General features: G+C 37.4%; 1 protein-coding gene and 1 pseudogene across 3 annotated transcripts in view; both read left to right on the top strand.

The window, feature by feature from the left end:
* POU2F1 (POU class 2 homeobox 1) overlaps window positions 1-23,731 on the top strand; it is a 196,256-nt gene that overhangs the window by 99,504 nt on the left and 73,021 nt on the right. For 2 of the 3 annotated variants that reach the window (XM_070462735.1, XM_020889221.2), the window contains exon 2: window positions 13,826-13,891. In XM_070462735.1, coding sequence (XP_070318836.1) covers window positions 13,826-13,891 — 66 coding nt within the window. Of the gene's footprint in view, window positions 1-10,254; window positions 10,536-13,825; window positions 13,892-23,731 lie in introns of those variants that run through there. The other variant, XM_020889223.2, reaches the window with a different exon arrangement.
* Window positions 19,656-22,991, top strand: LOC110134610 (large ribosomal subunit protein uL11-like; annotated as a pseudogene).

Raw genomic sequence — 23,731 nt, 5'->3', positions numbered from 1 at the left:
TGCATTGGCAGGAAGGTTGCTTACCACTAGCACTACCTGAGAAGTCCTATATTTTGTGTTCAAACTGTAAATTTTTGTCATCAAATTTTCACCCACTAAATTTATCATTGGTTGTTTCTTGACTGAATTGACTACTATTAGGTTGGTGCAAAAGTAATTTTGGTTTTGCATTGTTGAACTTTGCCATTTGATATTGGAATGCATTCTTAAATAAATGAGATTATTTTATATATTATTTTAATGCATATTTCCTGCTTTGTTTTTTTACTCCTATAACTTATTACTTGCTGTTTATTTTATATTTATTTTAGACTATAGAAATGATGTTAGACAAAAAGCAAATTTGAGTGATTTTTTATTTGAGTTCAAAATGGGTCATAAAGCAGTGGAGACAACTTGCAACATCAACAATGCATTTGGCCCAGGAACTGCTAATGAACATACAGTGCAGTGGTGGTTCAAGAAGTTTTGCAAAGGAGATAAGAGTCTTGAAGATAAGGAGCATAGTGGCCGGGCATCGAAAGTGGACAATGGACAACTGAGAGCAGTCATTGAAGCTGATCCTGTTATGACTACAGAAGTTGCTGAAGATTCCATGTCGACCATTTTATGGTCATTTGGTATTTCAAGCAAATTGGAAAGGTGGAAAAAGTTTCATAAGTGGATGTCTCATTAGCTGACTGAAAATAAAAAAAAATTGTCATTTTGAACTGTCTTATCTTATTCTATGCAACAATAGCAAACCATTTCTCAATTGGATTGTGACGTGTGACGAAAAGTGGATTGTATACCAAATTGGTGATGACCAGCTCAGTGGTTGGGCCGAGAAAAGCTCCAAAGCACTTCCCCGAACCAAACTTGTGCCAAAAATAGGCCATGGTCACTGTTTGGTGGTCTTCCTGCCAGTCTGATCTTTCTGAATCCTGGCAAAACCATTACATCTGAGAAGTATGCTCAGCAAATTGATGAGATGCACCAAAAACTGCAATGCCTGCAGCCAGCATTGGTCAACAGAATGGGCCCAGTTCTTCTCCATGACAGCATCCTACCACACATTGCATCAGCAACACTTCAAAAGTTGAACAAACTGGACTATGAAATTTTCCCCACCTGCCATATTCACCTGACCTCTCACCAACCAACCTCGGCTTCTTCAAGTATCTCGACATCTTTTTGCAGGCAAAACACTTCCACAACCAGTAGGAGACAGAAAATGCTTGCCAAGAGGTGGTGAATCCTGAAGAAAGGATTTTTATGCTACAGGAGTAAACAGACTTACATCTCATTGGCAAAAATGTGTCGCTTGAAATGGTTCCTATTTTGTTAATAAAGATGTGTTTGAGACGAGTTTTAGCAATTTAAAATTCACAGCCCTAAACCGCGATTGCTTTTGTATCAACCTAATATAATGGTTTCCAAATGTTGGTTTTCCTGACATTCTGCTGTAAGGAAGAACTGTTTTATTCTCCCTGTTCATTTATTTATATATAAGCATGGAATCTTGACTTTCTATGAGTAATGGTTATAAGTCATCATTTTTTATTTCAGTTTGTCCAAATTGTCAAAAGTGGGTCAATGGGAGACATTTCAAGCTGGCTTCTATTTCTTTTTTACATATTCCCATAATTTTTTAAAGCATTTCCGCTAGTAATTTCTTCACCAAAACAGTAAAAGAAGTAAAAAATAAAGGCTCAGTGAAAAAACAGAAAATGTCAATAAAGAAATAGAGGATATAAAGAGCTAAATGGAAGTTTTAGCATTGAAACCCATAATAACTGAAAGAAAAAACTCACTGGGTAGGCTTATAGTAGAATGAAGGGGACTAAGGGATCTTGAAGATAAGATAGTAGATGTTACCCAATCTGAACAAGAAGGAAGAATAGAGCAAATAAATGAGCAGAACCTTAGGTACCTGTAGGATTATGACCAAAAAAGACTACAACAAGAGAAGGAGAAGAGTGGAAAGAACGCAGGGCTGAGAAGTAATTAAAGAAATAATGGATGCAAACTTGCCATACTTCGCAGAAGACATAAACCTACACCTCCAAGAAACTGAGAAAATTCCAAACAAGATAGACCCAAAGCAATGTTCAAGACACATCATAATAAAACTTACATAAAATTAAAGACAAAAGAAAAATCCTGAAAATACAAGGAGAGAAGTGGCACCTTATGTACAGGGAAAAACAGCTCCAGTAATAGTGGGTTAATCTTCAGAGACCATGGAGGCTGTGAGACATTTGCAAAATACTTTTCAAGTACAGAAAGCGCTCAGAACTTCCATATTCAGGAAAAATACCCTTCAGGAATGAAGGGAGAAATCAAGATATTCTTAGATGGTGGAGAGCAAGTAGGATTTGTTTCTAGCAGCCCTACCCAAAAAGAATATTTAATTTAAAATCCAACAGCACATGCACACACACACACACAATAATAAAATCCATCAGCACATATTCAGGACTTCTTTGCTGAAAACTTCAAAATACTAATAGGAGAAGTTAAGGGAAACTTAGGGAAATGGAGAGATGTGCCATGTTCATGGATTGGAAGATTCAACATAGGAAAGATGAATTCTTCCCCAATTGATAGACACGTTTGATGTAATTCCTATTAAAATTCCTTGAAGATCTTTTGTTTCTGTTTTTGCTCTTTTGTTGAGCTGTGGTTGATTTACAGGCTGTTAGTTTCTGATATACAGCAAAGTGGTGCGTGAGACCAGAGTCTTCCCCATTGCTGCTGTGCTCCTCAGTCGCTGGGTCGAGGCCACCTCTTTGTGACCTCTGCCCATGGGGTTCTCCAGGCAAGGATACTGGAGTGGGCAGCCCTTCCCTTACCCAGTGCATCTTCCTGACCCAGAGATCAGGCCCACAGCCCTGCTCTGACAGGAGGCCTCTTCACACAGAGCCACCTGGAAGCCCTCTTTATGGTCTGTTATAAAGTAGCGTGATTCCTTGTGCTACTCAGTAGGTCCTCATACTTATCTGTTTTATATAGTACTGTGCATCCATTAACTCGGTTAAGGTTTTTAATAGGTTTGGTTATCCTAAAATTAATACAGAAATGCAAAAGAATTAGAAAAGTTAATAAAATTTTGAAAAGAGGAATAAAATATAAAGAATCCATCTTTAAGAGTTTTTATAAGAATCAAGGCTCGAGTAGGGACATTGACACATTGATTAGTAGAATAGAACAGAAAACTCAGAAATATCTAGACAAGTACAGCCAATGAATTTGTGACTAAAAGTACAAAAACAGTGAAGGAAGAATAGTCTTTTCAAGAAATGAGGGGGGAAAAATACTTTTACCCTAAACCTCACACTAGGATTAAAAACAGAAGAAAATTTTTAGGACATAGGCCTCAGTTAAAAATGCTTAATCATGGCACCAAAAGCACAGTTTGTAAAAGAAAAAAATTGATAACCTGGACTTCATCAAAAATTAAAAAGTTTTTCTGTGTGCAAAACTCTGTTAAATGGATGCACAGTAAGGAAGAATAGTGGCAAAGCACATACCTGATAAAGGATTGTTATCTACAGTGTATGAAGAATTCTCAAAACTGAACCAGAAAAAAGCAAATCCATTAGAAAAAAAGAGACTTGGAGGGAATTCCCTGGCCGTCCAGTGGTTAGAACTCCATGCTTTCGTTGCCAAGGGTCCCCATTCAATCCCTGGTCAGGGAACTAAGATCCCACAAGTTGTGGGAAATGGGCCAAAAGAAACAAAGCAACAGATTTTTGCATTTTTAGAAAAATTTAGGAAAAAATGGACGTGTCACTGAAGGTGATATATGAATGGCAAATAAGTATATTCCCTTCATAGATCACCCTTCACATTGTTGTGGTGAAGGGGCTTACATAACTCAATAAAGCTATGAGCCGTGCTATGCAGAGCCTCCCAAGACAGACGGGACTCTGGGTCACAATAAACTATATGGATCACAACAAAAATTGATCAGAGATGGGAATACCAGACCTCCTTACCTGTCTCCTGAGAAGCTTTTATGCAGGTTAAGAGGCAGCAGTTAGAGCTGGACATGAAACAACAGACTGGTTAAAAATTTGGAAAGGAGTACAACAAGGCTGTATATTGTCATCCTACTTATTTAATTTTCATATTTAACTTAGTCATAGTGGGGTTGCAGAGGGGAAATTCTTTGTGACGAAACAGTTCTGTATTTTGATTGCAGTGGTGATTGCATAAATCTACACATGTGACAGTGAAATTGTATAGAGGAAAATAATGAAGGAGCACGTCAAGGCTGTATATTTTGTCACCCTGCTTATTTAACTTGTATGCAAAAATGCATGCGTGAGTCAGCTCTTCGCATCAGGTGGCCAAAGTATTGGAGCTTCAGCTTCAGTATCAGTCCTTCCAGTGAATATTCAGGGTTGATTTCCTTTAAGATTGACTGGTTTAATCTCCTTGCTGTCCAAGGGACTCTCGAGTCTTCTCCAATGCCACAGTTCAAAAGCATCAATTCTTCAGCACTTAGCCTTCTTTATGGTCCAACTCTCACATTCGTACATGACTACTGGGAAAACCATAGCTTTGACTAGATGGGCCTTTGTTTGCAAAGTGTTGTCTCTGCGTTTTAATACGCTGTCTAGGTCTGTCTTAGCTTTTCTTCCAAGGAACAAGCATCTTTTAATTTCATGGCTGCAGTCACCATCTGCAGTGATTTTGGAGCCCAAAAAATAGTCTCTCACTGTTTCCATTGTTGCTCCATGTATTTGCCATGAAGTAATGGGTCCAGATGCCATGATCTTTGTTTTTTGCATGTGGAATTTTAAGCCAGCCTTTTCACTCTCCTCTTTCACCTTCATCAAAAGTCACCTGGGAAGCCTAGTTCAAAGGATGGGTGGGAATAACCAAAGCAGCTCGTGGTTTTAAATAAAACAGTCTGTTTTTCATGCATTTAAGAAATGTAATCAGAGAAAAAGTCACATTCCTGTTCTTAAGGTTGGAAAACTCTTTAAGATTAGTCAAGGATGTCAAAATAAATTACAGATCTGTGTTGTCACCTGTTCTTTTCCTCCATGGGATTTTCACACTTGCAGTTATGTATTTACTGCTTCTCCAGGCAAGAATACTGGAGTGGTTGCCATTTCCTTCTTCAGGGCATCTTCCTGGATCAGGGATTGGTAGGTGGATTCTTTACCATCGAGCCATGTTATGTGTTTAAATAATTGTTTAATATTTTGTCTGCTGTGGAATTGTAAGCATTCTGTGACTCAGCATTGTAGTCCCAATTCCTATTCTAGTGTCTGGCAGCACTTAGTAAATACTTATTGAATGTCTTCATACATGAAATAAATGACTGCAAAACTGTTTAAATAAAAGACAGTTATAGAAGTAAAAATCAGGATGATAAAATAGAAAAGATTAGTGTAATGGTAAAAATTGAGTAGAATGACACAAGATTTAAGCTTTTACAGCTAAGAAATTCAGGGTTGGATTTTGTACTGATGCTAGGTTTACCGAAGAATGCCAGAGTGTTGGATTGAACAGTAAATGAGCTGTGGCATGGTTGTAGAAATAGAAGGTAGCACAGGTTAAGGAAGAGACCAAAGCATGAGCCTCTTTATACTGGCTACCTTCTAGGGAGGTGGCTTTCCTAACAGACCACCTCCTAAATGACAGGTCTGTTCACTGATGCCCTCAGAAGTCCTGCTTGCAGCCTCCTGATGATGCCCTCAGCGTGCTGAATGCTTCCTCCTCAGGGTGCCTGTGCATGCCTGCTGCTGGTGCAGAAAGTGTACGGGTATCAGGGTTCATTGGCGTGTTTGTGCTGTCAGGCCTTTTCATACTGGCTTATACTTCTTATTTAATTAGACAATTGAAATAGTTATTAAATCAGTCACGGAAAAAGTTAAGTTTCTGGAAAAACTTAAAAGTTTCCTGTGAAAACCCAAGTTGAATGCTTTGTAAAGATTGATAAAAGGTAATTACTAAAAATAAATACTGCTTGGTATTTGGTCATCTAAATTTTTAGTAAATGATAGACATCCGTTTGGGGTTTGGGGTTTTATTGTGTTTTTGGGTTTTTTTGGTGTGTGTGTACTGAAATCCCTGTAGTGCAACCTTAGGAGGCATCATTCACATATGTCAGTCAAAATGGCTATCGTTAATAATCTACAAATAATAAATGCTGGAGAGGATGTGAGAAAAAGGAACCTTCCTACACTGTTGGTGGGAATGTAAATTGGTGCAGCCACTATGAAGAAAAGTAGGAAGATTCCTTTTAAAAACTAAAAATAGGGTTACCATATAATCCTGCAGTCCCGTTCCTGGGCATATATCTGAAAACTTGAACTCAAAAAGATACATGCACCTCAATATTCATATCAGCACTGTTCACAATAGCCAGGACATGGAAGCAACCTAAGAATCCAAGACAGATGAATAGATAAGATGTGACATATATATACGCACAATGGAATATTACTCAGCCATAAAAGAGTGAAATAACGCCATTTGCAGCAACATTGATGGGCCTAGATAATATCATATTTAAGTCAAATAAGTCAGAGAAAGACAGATATGATATCACTTATATGTGGAAACTGAAATTCTGTAGATGAACTTGTTTACAAAACAGAGATAGACTCACAGACATAGAAAACAAACTGATTACTAAGGGAGATGGTAAGGAAGAGATAAGTTGGAAATTTGGGGTTAACATAAACACACTACTACTATATAAAGCAGATTACAACAGGGATCTACTGTAATACAGGGAACTATATTCAGTATCTTTTAATAGCCTTTAATGGAAAAGAATCTGAAAATATGTTTCTGAATCACTTTGCTATACATCTGAAACACTATAAATCAAGTATACTTTAATAAAAGTATTTATTTTAAAAAAGAGTATTCATTGACCTCTTCCAGTGGAAACAATTGTTATCTTACTAGTCAACTCCTAAACTATGTCTTGGTGGTGGTTTGGTCGAGAAGTTGTGTCCAAGTCTTTGGGAAACCATGGACTGCAGCCTGCCAGGCTCCTCTGTCCATGGGATTTCCCAGGCATGAATACTGGAGTGAGTTGCCATTTCCTTCTCCAGGGGAATCTTCTTAGCTCAGGAAGCAAACTGGGTCTCCTTCACTGCAGGCAGATTCGTTACCGACTGAGCCACCAGGGAAGCCGAGCTCGGTCCCTAAAAGGAAAGCAGTTTGTAATTGACTTGGTTCATGCTGCAGTGTGAATAGCAATCCCACAACCTCCCAGAAATGGCTCTTCTCTTTAAAAAGGGTATTCCTTTTAGGTTAAGTTTTAATCAGTTCAGACAGAGGACCAAGTGAGCATTTGAAGTGAAAGTTGCTCAGTCGTGTCTGACTCTTTGTGACCCCATGGACTATACAGTCCATGGAATTCTCTGGGCCAGAATACTGGAGTGGGTAGCCTTTCCCTTCTCCAGGGGATCTTCCCAACCCAGGGATCGAACCCAGGTCTCCCACATTGCAGGCAGATTCTTTACCAGCTGAGCCACAAGGAACATTTGAGTCTTTGTGGAAAAAGCTCTCTGTCTGTTCCCCTCTTTCAGATCTAAGTATTCCATGGTTAGGGGACTCTAATGGGGAAATGGTGGCCATCCCTCCTGCAATCCATCTATGAAAGGCCTGGACAACCTTCTCATATTTAAGCCTTCCGTCTGGAATGCACAAAGTACCTGGATCAAGAGTGACAGGGAGTTTTCTTCACCCTTGCTACTGTGACAGAGTCAGTAGCCCGGACGAGGTGAGGCTTCATGCCACCCTGGACATGCCTCTCATGCTGCCCTCTCTCCCTCACCCTGGGGTGAGAATGGTGAGCTCATTCATCGTGGCCGGTGTGAGTTGGTGAGCGGCAGGCCTGCTGTGCAGAGACACCCTGTGGGGCTCCCCTGACCTGAGGGAGAGGACGGTGATTATACCGCCCTGCAAGGTATCTTCCAGTAAACACTCCTTCGCTGCCCGCAGCTATAGGTCATCCTTAGCTGATGGATGAAAGACCTAGTTGGCATGGGAAAGATGGTTGAGTGGTATTTACCGCATGCGGTAGAAGAAGGTGGATTGTGAGTTGCAGAGAGATTCTGTGATAAATGCAGGCAGTAAATGTGAAATTTTATGAAGGCAGAAGAAGGAAAAAAACATTTTTTGACTGACATCCACTATGTTTCAATCACATTCATTGCTACTTCTCATATTTTCCTGCCAAGTAGAAGTTGTGTAGTCCAATACATTCTGCCTTAAAAATTCACTTGTTTCCTTTTCTGTTCCATAATATATTGTTGATTGTGTTAATACAAAGCATTGTGAATTATTATTGAACAAGATCGATGTTCTTAGAAGATACACCATGTTTGCCCTGTGTCTTCATGTCTTCTCTGGCACAGCAGCCTCATGCTCTAGTGCGGGGTCTAGTCTGAGAGGCACGAGCACATTGGTCCTCACAGCAGCCTCGTGGGAAAGGTAGCATTTTATAGACGAGAAAAGGAAGGTTCGGAGAGGGAACGTCTCACAGGTGCTGCATGTCAGTGCTAAATTTCTCCCCCACACTCCCTCTCTTACAGATTTTGTGGTTCTATAAAACAGAAAAACTAGCAATATAAATAGAGTGCTGATCTAAAAGTTAAGAAGCCTTTTTGGTTCTGTTCTCGCAAAGTTGTTGACTTGCAGGGAAATATTTTGACCATTCCTTAGAGAATTCTTATATTTCATTTCCTCATATGCATATTGTTTCATTTCATCCTTAATGTTAGGGAAAGGTATATACGTATTTTTAAGAGTCAGACACTTGGCATGCTTGAAGATAAGTTCTTAATAAAAGCAATTATTAATGAAATAATACCATTAAGAACTCTCAAGTCTGGTGCACTCTTCTGTGTGTCCACACACACTTGACTTTTAAACACAAAGTCATTGTCACCAATTATTGGTTTCCTTACTATGCTGAAAAGAAACTGCTTTAGTCTGCTGCTTGATTCAAGCCCTCCATGTCTACCAGTTCCCTAAATGTATGATTTGTACATAGGTATTATAGTGGCCAGCTGCTCAAGTTTTAATGTCAGCAAAATACGGTTTTAAATCCTGACTCCAAATCATTCGTGTGACACTAGGTAAAATACTTCAGCTCTCAAGCTGTGCCTCAGTTTCCTTACTTTAAAAAAGGAGTAGCAATGCCTGTTTCATGGGTTTTTAGAAATCTCTCAAACTGTCTAATGATTACATTAGAATGTTGTTATGTGGTAATGCCTAAAAAATTTGGTGTTGATGTTTTACCTTGTAAATTCATTTTAATTGAATAAATGTATTTTTGTAGGTATTTTGAGTTTATGGATTCATATCCATTAAGTGAAATTTACTTGAAAATACTAAGTAATTCCATAATTTAATGACCCATTTTTTTTATGATTGATATTGTAAATAACAAGTTGTCATACACTTTAGATTGATTTTGATGGGGGAAGGATATTTTGTGATATGTGGCATTCAATTAATCTATTTGGTTAATTTGGTAGTATAAAAGAATTTGCAGCTAATGAGTTTTCATACTCTTGAAGATAATTTTATAGATGCTGCATTGCTTCCAGATATTTGTTGGTTCCTCATTTTAAAGGAGGACTTTCCCCTGACAGTGTATGTTAATATTTGGAAAATTCTCTATCAGTAGGCTAGCACCATCTTGACAGCCCTGTGTTCTGCTTCTACCTTGCTAATTGTTTCCTTGGGATTATTTGGATTGTGTCAAAAGCTTTTTGCAAATCCTCTTATTACTGAAGTCATTGTTGCCAGCAGGAATAAGATTAAAGGTGCTTAAGTCTGTAGAGTTGTTTCTAATTTGTACGTGTCATTTCAGTGGCATTTTAACAGAACACAGTCTCCTGTCCCTCCCCTCTCCCTCAGTACTATCTTAAGTTAGGTCCAAGAAGCCAGGCCATTGGAAGAAATCTCATTTTATCCTCCTAATTATTATGCTGGCACTCAGGAGATAATTTTTACCTTCATGCACTGCCAATTAATATGCAAATAGACTGATAAATATTTATGCAATGATTTAAATTATGCAGGGGGTGCTTTCAGTGTATTCTGTAAATGAATTGTTCATGGACTTCAAAGTGCTGGCTGCTGTGCTAACGAGGAGAGATTTGCATAAGGCCCTAATCACGCGCATACTGATTAAGCTTCATTATGGAAACTGCCAGCTGCAATCTTTGTTTCTATTTTATTACAAAAAGGGGAACTTTTCATGCTTCAGTTGCCTTGACAATGTCAGTCCTAGCTGGTAAGAGAGACTAAAACTACTCTGAGCAACTGAAGTTTCCTTATTCAGTTGAAGATTGCTATGGTGTAACTGAAGTTGTATTTTGCTTCTCCCCCTAATCCACTTTCCACCTCCCACCCTTGTTCTCTAAAGAATATAGTGTAGATTTGTTAGAAATAGTAGTACCTTCTTTCTCCCACGCCAAACCGCTACCTGTTTCTTCCTTGCTTTGGACTGTCTGAACCTCTAGAAGATTTCACAGCAATGCTGGACTGCAGTGACTATGTCCTAGGTGGGTACCAGCACAGTTCTTTCTTATAAGCTTTAATATGGAAATAGTGTGTGTAGGGTTGACTATGCATAAATACTTAATCGCATATGCAACCAACTTGTGGGAGGGGGGAGAAGTGGACTGAGCTGGGAAGGAGGAGAGCATTTGCAAAGCATAAGCCTGCTTGAGTTTACAGTAAGTTCCTCCCTACCACTAGCTCTTCTGGTTCAGAGGATATTTTCAGTAAATAGTGTGGATTTAGAGCTCTGCTTGAATGGAGGACATTTTTGCGGTTTGGGAATTTCTGTTGAGAGCATTTCATATTGTTCTAAAAAAACAGTCTAAATCTGAAACAAGATATAAAGTGTACCTCGATAATATGTACATATTAGTAAAAATGTTTTGCATACTGAATATGAATGTCTTATCTAAAAATCAAAAATGCCTGGTGAAAAATAAGATGGAGCCATAGTACATAGTTGTTCCCATAAATCCTTAATGCAGAAGGAAGTTGGAATGGTTAACTGCAGTAGGACTGTTGATCAATTTCCAGATTTTAGAAACTGTTAACTATTTTCAAATTTTAATTAATACTAGCCTTTTTTATTTTTAAAAATCAACTTCTGTTCTTTAGGAAACAATTTTTAAGTGCTGGAAAGCACGTTTTTAGAGTTTTTTCCTAAAAAACAGTAAGATTTGGGGAGAGAAATGTGTGGCTTGAATATATAAACTGTCTTTGGTTAAGGTTTAAAATAGATTGAGGCACTTTGGTTTTTAGATGTACTGTGACTATAGTAACCATATTTTGTGCTGAGTTTTTTCTATTTATATGAAGAATTATTGAGTCCTCTTTGGGTTACTCTGGTCATATCTCCAAGTGATGTTATGAACCCCAGATTATTTTTTTTCCTGTATGTAATCTTTCCCACTTGAAAAGTGGAGGCTGTCCCCAACACCATTGCAATTGCTCATAATAAAATGACAGATCTGAAAATGTTTGAATTTTTAGGCAGAAGGCATGGTCTAAACCCAAGATAGTAGTGATACTTACACAGCATGATAGAAACCACTATGAAAAGGGTGAATGGCTACAGTGACAAACCGATGTCAAGAATTGAGTCCGAGAGCAACCTGCAGACTGTGTTTTAGACTCATAGTCAGTTTAGTGTGCCTAGAGAGAAAAAAACCTTCAAACATAAATAAAACTTACATGTATTTACTCTTTTACATCTACTAAGTTGGGAACTCAAGAAAGGAAAGTGCCTTTTTGAAATATTTTTGGCAATATATTTTAGAATTAGAAATTATTATTTCAGTTCACAGTTAATATCATTTAAACATTTTTCCATTCCATTCCAATGTACAACATTCATAGTTGTATAGTTAGTCAGAATTTGGTTTTATTTATTTTTGTGTATGTGTGTTAAACTCTTGAGAGTTTAATAGAAAATGCATAGAAGATTCACATGGAACATCTGTGACATAATTTTTAATTTATACATGTGGAAACCAAGATATGAATTATACAAGATCATGACTTGTTAAGAACTATGCCTGCATCTTTGTTTTTATGGTTTGTGGGGAAAAATTGTTAGCCTTCTGATGAACGTTAACTAGTTCGTCATTTTTTCCCATTTTGTTTTAACATACATTATAAAGGAAGCACTGAGCAGCATGTATGCTTTATTAATATATTCTATTACATTTATTGTGACTTTTCTTGACGTTCATAAGATTTCGGTTAAGTCATTCAGAAAGCTGATATTTACAGCTTGTTATTGTACACCTGTTGCTTTCAAAACTTCGTATGCTTTCAGATGATATTTAAATTTTTCTGAATGGGTCTGGGACGGAAGTTATAGAACTGTCTTCATTTATGACTGCAGACTTAACAAATTTGAACTCTGAACATGTGAAGAACAGAACAAAGATATGTTAGAACTGCTTAAGCCCATAAGGCAAGCGTTTGTTTCAAAACTGCATTAGAAAAGCCACTGCATAGCTCCCAGATTGGAGATGACATTTATGGGAGGGATCCTGACTCTCTCTTAGCAGTTATGCCTGTGGGTAAAATAACCAAGGGCAGCATGTTGGGGATTACTACGATTATTTTGATTTTCTAGTTAAACATTTAAGCAGATGACAAAATGGGCTCGAGTCAAAATCTGAATAAATATAGTTTAAGTATTATTCTCTACTAATGATTATAGTTAGATGGTTCTTAACCTGATGAGCAGAAAAGTTAGGACTTGCTTGGTAGTAAACTTTTTTGATTATAAATATGCTAAGTTTCAGCTCACAAGAGAAATAGAGTAAGATATATAATATATAAAAGTATAGTTTAGAGGTAGGAATAAAGTGCACTTGTTCTTGTTTTCCCTCTTGCATATCTTCTAAGATGCTTAATATTGCTTGATGAAAATTTATTACTATGAAAGTGTCCATTTAGGATATCAAGGCAGTATCATTTTTAAGTGAGTGTGATTGTGACTTAATTTTGCAATTATTAGATGTATCTGTTATGCCTTGTAATGCCGCTTCTTGTACTAGTTTATAATTGTATGATTTTGGTATATTTTCACTTTGATGCATGTTTAGTTTCTTTTGGGGGGCATGGAGAGTAAATATGGAGTTATTTTTCTTAGACATGTTTTCTTTTTATTCTGTTGAGTTATTGTCCAGTCTGTTATCAAGATTACCAGTAGCTTATTTAGGTTATAATTAATGAATATCTTTACTTATGAAAAAAGAAACTTTTGGGGAATAACATATTTTGCTTTGTGAGGTATTTTGCTTCTCCCCCTCCCACCCCAATTTTGTTTCTGTAATGTACTCTATGCTTCATATTATAAATCATTTTCCTCTTTTTTATATTATACTCTCATAATTTTTCAGGTTAGATTTCTGTTGTCTCTGTTGGAAGAATCTTAAATTTCTTTAAAAGATGATTTATTTGTGGATCATTTCAGAGTTAAGGAAATATTAAATTTCTTTCAGATGAAATTGTATTATAATTTCCAGTGTTTTAGTGTTGACACCATCTCTCCTTGAACTTTAGGGCTGTGACATTAGTCAGTATTCTTAACCTTTTTGTTTGCCACAATTTTTGCCTACCCAAACACATCCTCAAGCCCAGGTTGGGTACATGAGACAAGTGCTCGGGCCTGGTGCACTGGGAAGACCCAGAGGGGTCGGGTGGAGAGGGAGGTGGGAGGGGGGACTGGGATGGGGAATACATGTAAATCCATGGCTAATTCATTTCAATGTATAACAAAAACTACTGAAAAAAAAAAATCTCTAATTTATTACAGACTCAAGAATGAACAATCCGTCAGAAACCAGTAAACCGTCTATGGAGAGTGGAGATAGCAACACAGGTAAGAGATGGTCCTCAGATCCAGCCTTTTAATTAAATGTAATAGTGCTAAAAGAAGAAACTTCCTATTTAACTCGTTTTTAGTGAATAAAAACCAATGTGAGTAGTGAGCTGTCAAATAAAGTTAGTATTTGCAGGAACTGGGATTGTATTTACTTAAGATTATATAACTTCTGCAGATTGTTTACTCTTTTCCTGCTATATATCAGAGAAACTGTAGAGTAGCTGAGAGAATAATCTTGTGGGTCAGTTAGTTCTGAGTATGAATTATTAGTCTAGCTTTGTGACTTTAGGCAGTTTCCCCAATCTTTTTGAGACTTAATTTGTTCACCTATAAAAGGGGAATAATAAATTTCACAGGTCACTGTGAGTATTACAGGAAATGTATTAAACATTCTGGCAGCTATACAGTAGCCTTTCAGTAAAATGTTGTTCCTGTCATGGGTATTAATCAAGATAGGAAATCTTATCCACATTTAGTATAAATTGTACTGAAGTAATACTGTTAATATAAGTAGATAAAAACATATCTGTTCTTAATACATCCTTTTAATAGGTAATTTTTTAGAAAAAATTGTACTTGATTAAACCCTTTATCAGGCGATAATTAATACCATAAAATGAGGAAACTGAGACCCCCCCCTTGGGAGGAGGTGAGACTGTAAAGGATAGATTGTCCCCACAACCCATACTCTTTTTTTTTTTTCATTTATTTTTATTAGTTGGAGGCTAATTATTTTACAATATTGTAGTGGTTTTTGCCATACATTGACATGAATCAGCCATGGATTTACATGTGTTCCCCATCCCGATCCCCCCTCCCGCCTCCCTCCCCATCCGATCCCTCTGGGTCTTCCCAGTGCACCAGCCCTGAGCACTTGTCTCATGCATCCAACCTGACAGCCCATACTCCTGATATCTGACTGTGTATATTTGTCTGCCAGAGATGGTGCAGGGACTTCTACTAAAGGCATAAACTACAAATATACAACCATTTAAGAAGGGATACCCAGAAAGTAATAGTTTCACTAGGTTTTTTACTAGCAGAGAGGGTTGCCTCTTTGACTTGTCATTTTTTAAATGACAGCTATTAAAAAAAAAGTCTAATTATGGGAGAGAGCAGGACTTCCCAGGTGGCACTGGTGGTTAAGAAGTGATGTGAATGTATATTATCTAGGGTGAAACAGATCACCAGCCCAGGTTGGGTACATGAGACAAGTGCTCGGGCCTGGTGCACTGGGAAGACCCAGAGGGATTGGGTGGAGAGGGAGGTGGGAGGGGGGATCGGGATGGGGAATACATGTAAATCCATGGCTAATTCATTTCAATGTATAACAAAAACTACTGTAATGATGTAAAGTAATTAGCCTCCAACAAATAAAAATTTAAAAAAAAATTAAAAAAAAAAAAAGAAGTGATGTGAAGTCGCTCAGTCGTGTCTGACTCTTTGCGACCCCATGGACTGCAGCCTGCCAGGCTTCTTCATTCATTGGATTTTCCAGGCAAGGGTACTGGAGTGGATTGCCGTTTCCTTCTCCAGGGAATCTTCCTGACCCAGGGATTGAACTGGGGTCTCCCGCGTTACGGGCAGATCCCTTAACGTCTGAGCACCGGGGAAGTCCACTGCCTGCCATTGTAGGAGACTCAGGGTTCGGTCCCTGGATCAGGAAGGTCCCCTGGAGGAGTGCATGGCAGCCCACTCCAGCGCTTTTCCCTGGAGAGTCCCGTGGGCAGAGAAGCTGGCGGGCTGTGGTCCAGAGGGTCGCAGAGAGTCGGACGTGACTGAAGCAGCGTAGCGCACACCCACACGTGGGACACAGTAAACACGAGTCCCTCTTGGAAACTGTCTTTGTTTTCCACCCCTCATAGCTACAGCGCCTTTTAATTTGAAGTAGACGAGTTGAACCAGTATAGGAGCTTTCTGCCCATATTTCTTTCATTTAAAATTTTTCTGTACCTGGAGATACTTGTTAATCTTTTAATCTTTAAAACATACCTGCTTCTTTACATGAAACTGAGCAGTGAGGTTTCCTGTTGTATTTAATATGTCTCTCAAGTTACTCTGAGGCTAACCATTATAGACTGTGGTAAATATATCCTGAGAAGGGAAGGGCAGCATTCTGCTCTGTCTGAAGTGTCAACCAGTTTCCTTTATATCTCCATCTTCCTTTTTTTTTTTTTGGTAGCTGCAGTCCCTCTGCCAGTATTTGGCCACCTAACTTAGGTGTGGGACTTGTTTGCAGAGAGAAATAAGGCAGTTGATACCATTAAGATGCTAGAAGAGAATGAGCAGGACACCTATGCCTAAAGAACAGGTTCAAAGATGAGTTGTGTATTTCTTAAAGAAGGGAAACAGACCCAGAATGATTGGATAACACTGCGAATGTTCACTGTATCGGATTCCTTGGGAATCCATCATTATAGTAGAAGTTTCAGTAGCTACCATTTATTGAGTATCACATTTAATAAAACCCTGTTGACATATTTTTTAAAATCTTAAGCACTATATGCATTATCTGGTTTTAACTTGAGTTCTTATGAGAGCCCTGCAAGTTAGGTATTATTTCAAGGAATAGAAAATTGAGACACAAAGCCAGCCAGGAAATAAAGGCAGGATCAGAATTTATACCCAACATATGGTTCATGCCCTGCGTATGGTTCCTCCTATGACTGTAATAAAATAAAACTGAAAATTTAAGCAACACTTTGTGTATCTATTTCAGGTCTAAAACCATTTATAGAGGTGTGTAAGATAAATTGTAGCTGAAACACTTGCTGAAACAGTCTCATGAGTTTCTTGCCCTGTTTTAAGATGGAGTGCTTGGTAGACTCATCCTACCATAGAGCTGAGCGGTATGAAGTTAGATATTTTACTTTTTAATGTCTCTAAAACTGATTTTGTGGGTGGTACTCTCTTAGACTTTTTTTTTAATTTCCATCACCAGCAATAATGGTTGATTTTACAAAATAGGGGAAATTTGTTTTCCTTTTTCTCAAGAATTACTGCTAATGCAATAATAGTAGAAGTTGGATCAAACGTGAGATCATCTTAACTCTGAAGCATGATACTCACACTTTCTATGTGTTGACTGAAGCATTTGTTGCCTTTATAAAATTACAAATTACTTCCATGATATAGGCTTTTATATTCACTTGAGGATAACCTTGAATGTCAGTTTCTTAAATGGTAAAGGTCTGTCACTGTGTTGTTAGCGTCGCCCACTGATGCCAGGTGGTCAGCTCAGGAACATAAAAGCACATTTGGGCTCCAGTTTGTGTAGTGAGTCACCATGTCTGGTGCCTTGAGTGTAAGATTACGTTTATTTGTACTTCACTGCTGGTCCACTGGGTGAGACTGCATGCTTCAGCTGTAGGGCATGTGGGTTCAATCCCTGGTTGGGAACCAAGATCCTACATGCTGTGTGGCACAGCCAAAAAATAAAAAATAATAAAATTATAGTTTATTCAAATAATTACATGTTTATAACTTGATTTTTATTTAAAAGTATAACAAACAAGCCTGGAGATTAATTGTAAAGAATATATGGGTTCTTGGATTTTGTTAGTTTATGAATAACAAGTAAAATTTTCAGTGGAAAAGAACTCAGCATTATAATAAAACTGAAGTTTCACATTTTCTGGATTCAGAATACTTTTGTGTAGATTACTACAATTTTAAACATTTCAGGAAAAAAAATAATTTTTTATTTGTGACATTTTAAAAGAATGTATTCTAAGAGTATTTAAGATTATGTTGAGATGGTACTTCTTTGCCTTTCTCCAGCCAGAGTGATTTATTTAGATTGAGCAGCTAAGTCTGACAATGCGCTTTTGTCAAATAGCCCTTACATGTTCACAGAAAATGTGTTGTTTAGGTTTATTAATTTATTATTAAGTATGTGCCTATGCTATATGTATAATAATAATATTATTATATTTGGTGTTATTAAAAGATGTTAGTACAAATAAATGAGACTCCGTCAGTCTTTGAAGAGTTAGCAGTCCATTAGAGATGAAACAGATATGCAGGTGACAGATCAGGGTAGATTATGGTAACTCAAGAGGAGGTATAGAAAAGTGCCATGGCGATGTTTCACAGGCCAGGTGGAGTGAGCCCCCAGAGAGAAAGAAGTTAAAGAAAACAACTGAGAGGACTGAGGTAGGGGAAGGAGGTAAGATCGAAAGTGCAGAATAGAGGGTTAACTTTGAAAATAGACAAAGATACACCCTCTTTTAATACTGAGGAGAAGAAGGTAAAATCAGACAGTGACAGAATATTGAGGTGGAAGGGAGATGGAAAATGAGGATAATTTACATTAGGTTTCTCCATTTTTTTCATTTTTCATCTGAGGATGAAAAATTTTCATTTTCATCTGAGAGGAAGACAGGGATAATAGTTTTTTTAATAACAGTACTATAACAATAATAGGATAACAGTAATAATAGTGGCAGCATTTACCATTGGTTGAATTCTTACTATATGGGCATGACTAGCTGCTTTATTGTGTATACTTTATATCATAATTGATAAAAGTAAGTAGTATTATGCCTGTTTTACAGATAAGGGAAATAAATTCAAAACTATTTAGTAATTTTTGATTGCAAAGATCTTGAGCCTTTTATTATCTCATATCGCCTCAAAGATTTTGAATGAGATGGATTTGAGGTTTTGAGTAGAGTTAGTGAGTTTTGACATAGTTACCTTTAAGGGATTGATCAAAATAAATAAAATATTAATAAGCTTCTTGAGGTCAGATTAAAGAGAGTAGATACATGGCTCGTAGCCTAGCTCAAGAAGTCCAAGATCAGAAGTGAAGAAAATGGAAGATTGTATTATTTTTCCAAATAATATCCTTTCAATAAAGTATCCATCTAGATAAGAGGGAGTAGTAACGATATTTCTTATGACACAGCTTTCTGTACAAGGATGCTGGAAAAGATGCTTCCCCTAGGGGAAACAATAACTCTACTTCTTTCTCCAAGCCTTTGGTAACCTCTAATCTGTTTTCTGTCTCTGAATTTGCCTATTCTAGATACTTTACTTAAGTGGAATTATGCAGTGCATTCTTTTGTGTCTGATTTGTTTCACCTAGCATATTTTCAAGCTCATCTGTGTTGTCCAACATATAGCTGTATGTCTGCGTCACAGTTTGCTTACCCACTCATCTGTTTATGGACACTTGGGTCATCTCCACTGTGACTTAGGCACCAGTGCGCATAGTTCTTTGGAGTGTATAACCAATTGTGACGTTGCTGGCTAAAACAGCACAATTTTATTATGGCTTTGGAGGTCAGAAGTCCTAAGCTACACTCCTTCCAGAAGCTCTGTGGAGAGAATTCATTGCCTTCTCTTCTCTAGTAGCTTCTATAGGCTACCTATGTTCTTGGTTTATGACCTCTTCCTCCATCTTCAAAGCCAGAAGTAAAGTGTCTTTAGCTCTGTCTGCCTGTCTTCCTCTCTCTCTCACTGCTGCTCCTCTTATCACATCTTCTCTGACTCTCCTGCCTTCCTCTATTTCTTACAAAGACCATCTTGTGATTACACTGGGTCCACTCAGATAATCGAGGATAACACCCCTATCTAAAGACCCTTGACCTGATCCAGTCTGCAAAATCTTTTTTACCATGTAAGGTAACTATTCACAGCTTCTGTGATTAAAGTGTGGACATCTTTGAGTGGCCATTTTGCCTGCCACAGTACTTTATCCTAAATTAAATCTGATTAACTGTATTTTAGGTGACAGTTGGAGACCAGAAGCTGTATAATGTTTTATAAACTTCGGTAAGAAAAACCAAGGCATTTTCTTTAATGTAAGAATTATTATACAAATGTTAAGCCTTGCTCACTTTTTAATCAGAGAGCAGATTTCTTTCATCAGTATTTCTGACAAATGTTCATCTACCTTGAGCTTGGACTCATCCTTTGACAGGGAACAGTTTTTAATGCAGCCTATTCTGCTGTTGTATAACTGTGTTATCTGTACTCTTAAATCCTGCCCTTAGCAGTAACACAGATTAAAATGATTTTTCTCATTTTCTAAAAATGAAAGCTTTCCTAGAAGTCATTGCCCTAGTCTAAGTTTTCATCGTTCGACATTTATTATGAAGTGATTTATTATAAAGGGCTTCCCTCATAGCTCAGTTGGTAAAGAATCTGCCTGCAATGCAGGAGACCCCACTCGGATTCCTGGGTTGCGAAGATCCACTGGAGAAAGGATAGGCTTACCCACTGCAGTATTCTGGCCTGGAGAATTCCAGGACTGAATATTTTTTTTTTAATTTATCTATTATAAAGTATTTATTATATTAGTACATATATTATAAAGTATATAGATTTATTATAAAGTATTATAAATTGATAATTTATTATAAAGTAATATAACAGTGGCTGTCATTCATTAAGTATTACAAGTAATATAATAGTGATTGTCATTCATTAAGTATTATGTTCATTAAGTATGTTAAACACTGGTACAGATTACCTCATTTAATCCTTATAACAACCATATGAGGCATTATTTTTTCTTTCTGTAGATCAGGGATTGAGGCTTAGATGTTACTTGACAAGAGCCACACATGTCTATAAGCAAATATCTATAAAAGTGAGCAGAGACATCCTCCTATCCTTTGTACTATGTTCCTTTTGTTTTGTCTTCTGTGTGTAAGACTCTACACTATACTCAGTAGAATCACTAAAATTGAATAAAATATTAATTTGTTCTCAAGAAATTTATCTTATAGAGAACATGTATGAAAATGTAATAGAATAACTATAAGTATTACAAGAGTCCATAGGAATTCAGTGTAGGGAGATATCATTTCTAGCTGGGAAGATCAGGGAAGGCTTTGAAGAAAGTGGAACTTAAACTGGGCCTTGAAGCTGGGTAGGATCTAAATGTGATGGTAACAGGCAGTGTGTGTTCAGTATGGAGAAAGAGCGAAAGCTCAGATGGCAGGAAGAAATCTGATTTCTTCAGTTTCCCCATCGTGCCATGTGGTTTCTAAATCTCTTATCATTTAGTCATCCTCAGAGTTAGTATTACAGTTCTACAGACTTTAGTGCAGCCCCTTCCATTACCGTTGGCTTGTTTTTATTATTTTTGAAATTCTATTGTTGGCTTTTATAATTTTTATAATTAATAAAGATAAAATGACATCAGGTTAAATTTTTTTTTTCCATTTATTTTTATTAGTTGGAGGCTAATTACTTTACATCATTGCAGTGGTTTTTGTCATACATTGAAATGAATTAGCCATGGATTTACATGTATTCCCCATAGGATAGTATTTTTCTGATAATATTTAACTGTTTTGAAAGATTAAAAATTTTTTAATTTTAAAGCAACCAACTCATCTTTTAACCAGACAAGAAATCAGTTTTAGGGAGGATTTAGTTTTAACCTGTTGACTGAGTTTGTGTTCGGTTTAACTATCTTCTTTTTACCTGAATTATGTTCCCTTGATTTTTTCATTCAGATTTTTCTCCAGGATAATATCAAGATCTTTTTGGCAACTGAAAAAGCCAAATTTATTAATCCACCTAATTACCTAATCTACAGTTATGAAGTGGCTTTCCAAAAATACTGTCAGAAATTCTTAGCAGCAAATGTTTTCTGTGGGACTTATTAGTGCCATGGTTGACATTAGGAAGTTATATTCTTAAGAGATCATGATCAGTCATCATTTTCTTCGAGATGAGGACAAAAGATGTTGAAAGACCAGGGCACCAGTGAATATATCTGCTATTTTTGTAACAATTGAAGAATCTTGATGTATTGAAACAGTGCTAGTTTGGGAAAATATTTCCAGATGAAGTACCAGTATTTTTAGGAGAAGCCTCAGAAATTCACTGAGGGACAGGACTCACATAAAGTTATCATCAAAACAGAGTGGAGCTTTCAGCTTGGACGAAGCAAAGATGCAGCTTTCTTCAGTTGTCCCAAATCCAGGTTCATCTGGCACCAGTCAACTCCACCAGGTCACCTAACTTAGACCCCAACGATATCAGAGTTGTGTATCTGAGGTGTATCAGTGGGGAAGTAGGTGCCACGTCTGCCCTGGCTCCCAAGATCGGTCCTCTGGCTCTGTCTCCAAAAAAGATTGGTGATGACATCACCAAGGCAACTGGTGATTGGAAGGGTCTGAGGATTACAGTGAAACTGACCATTCAGAACAGACAGGCCCAGATTGAGGTGGTACCTTCTACTTCTGCCCTGATCATCAAAGCCCTCCAGTACAAAGACAGAAGAAGAAAAACATTAAGCACAGATGAAATAACACTTTTGATGAGCTTGTCAACATTGCCTGACAGATGTGAAATCAATCTTTAATAGTTCGAGTATTCTCTGGAAATAAAGAATTAAAGAAATCCTGGAGACCGCCCAGTCTGTGGACTGCAGTGTTGATGGCTGCCACTTTCATGACATCAACAGTGGTGCAGTGCAGTGCCCAGCTAGATAAGAACTGCAAAGAAAAAAGAAAAATAAAAGACTATTTATTTGGCAACCAAAAAAACTAAACAAAAAATAGTGGAACAATTACACATTTCAGACTCCACAAGGCTATTTTCCTTTTGAACTTATGTTTATTGTAGGATTATTCCTTGTATTATTATTGCTATCATTATTGTTTTAAATTTATTGTATATTTTACTGTGTGGACTGCATTATGCACTGGCCAAAGTTCTTTTATAAGCATCAGAGTGGAAATACCAACACTGACACTGATTTCTCTCAGTCTTCCTTGATAGAGTGTTTTAAATAGTTGCACAGGTCATTGAAATTGCCTGGAGCACTTCTAGAGCCTCACGAGCATGGTAGAGGGTATATTACTCTGGTCTTGGTGGTCTGGAAGCAAAAAGTCAATCAGTTAATAGGAAAGATGGCTTTCCTCTAGTGTTTGGTTTGGCAGACGTCAAAGTACATGGCTTCTAAGAGACTCTGACTACTGCGTGCTGAGGAACTTCCCTGTCCCCGCCCTTTGGTGCCCGTGGGGGGCTTTGATTACTGCTGTTTTGGTGTTTGGGGCAGAGAGCCATGCATAATTAGTGAGCCTATGAGAATACTAAGTGACATTTTAATTAAAATTTCACTTTTGTTAAACCAGTGAATGAGCAATTGATCTTTTCACCAAGTGGTAACCCAGTAACAAAAATTAGGATTTTTTAAAGGTAGTATCCACTTTATTTTTATTCATTACCAATAGAATTTAGAATATTAATATGTTGTGTTTGTTTCTAAAAGGCTGCTTTAAACACAGATTATGAGATTGTGGTTTTCTCCCTTCCTCCTTACAAAGCAGGTTAGTTCCCTACATGTCACTTTTTTGTGTTCTTTTTTTCTAACAAATATAAAAGATTTCCCCAGTTATTTTATATTTTACATCTTGCTTGAAGCAAAAAACTAGACTCCATTACTCTTTCAATTAGACCCACTACACAGCATTTTTGGCTTAGAGCGGTGGCGGGAGAAGCCAGGGTCAGGTTTAATGAGCACTGGGGAGAAGTGGAGAGGAGACTGAGAAGGTGTTTTTTAGAAAAAAGAGAGGAAGAAAAGGGAGTGATCTAAAAATAAATACCTGTGTTTGCCTTGGGACCACAATCGACGTAGCACCATTACCCGAGTAGGGGTGACCTGAACTGGGAATAGACTGCCTGAGGTGATACATTCAGTTTTGAAGGTGTTGCATTTGGGTGCCTTATAGTACTTGTAGGTGAAAAAGTGAGTAATTGAAGGTAGAGATATGTTCCTGAGGAAGAAAAATTGGCTGCTTATATAGGTGTGGAAGCACTTAGCAGGGAGATACTACTGGGAAGAGAATGGAATAAGCTGAGAAGAGGACC

This window comes from Odocoileus virginianus, unplaced genomic scaffold (genome assembly GCF_023699985.2).
Source record: "Odocoileus virginianus isolate 20LAN1187 ecotype Illinois unplaced genomic scaffold, Ovbor_1.2 Unplaced_Scaffold_12, whole genome shotgun sequence".
NCBI classification, from domain to species: domain Eukaryota; kingdom Metazoa; phylum Chordata; class Mammalia; order Artiodactyla; family Cervidae; genus Odocoileus; species Odocoileus virginianus.
The sequence above is the reverse complement of the archived record's forward strand: the minus strand, read 5'-3'. Positions and strand labels throughout refer to the sequence as shown.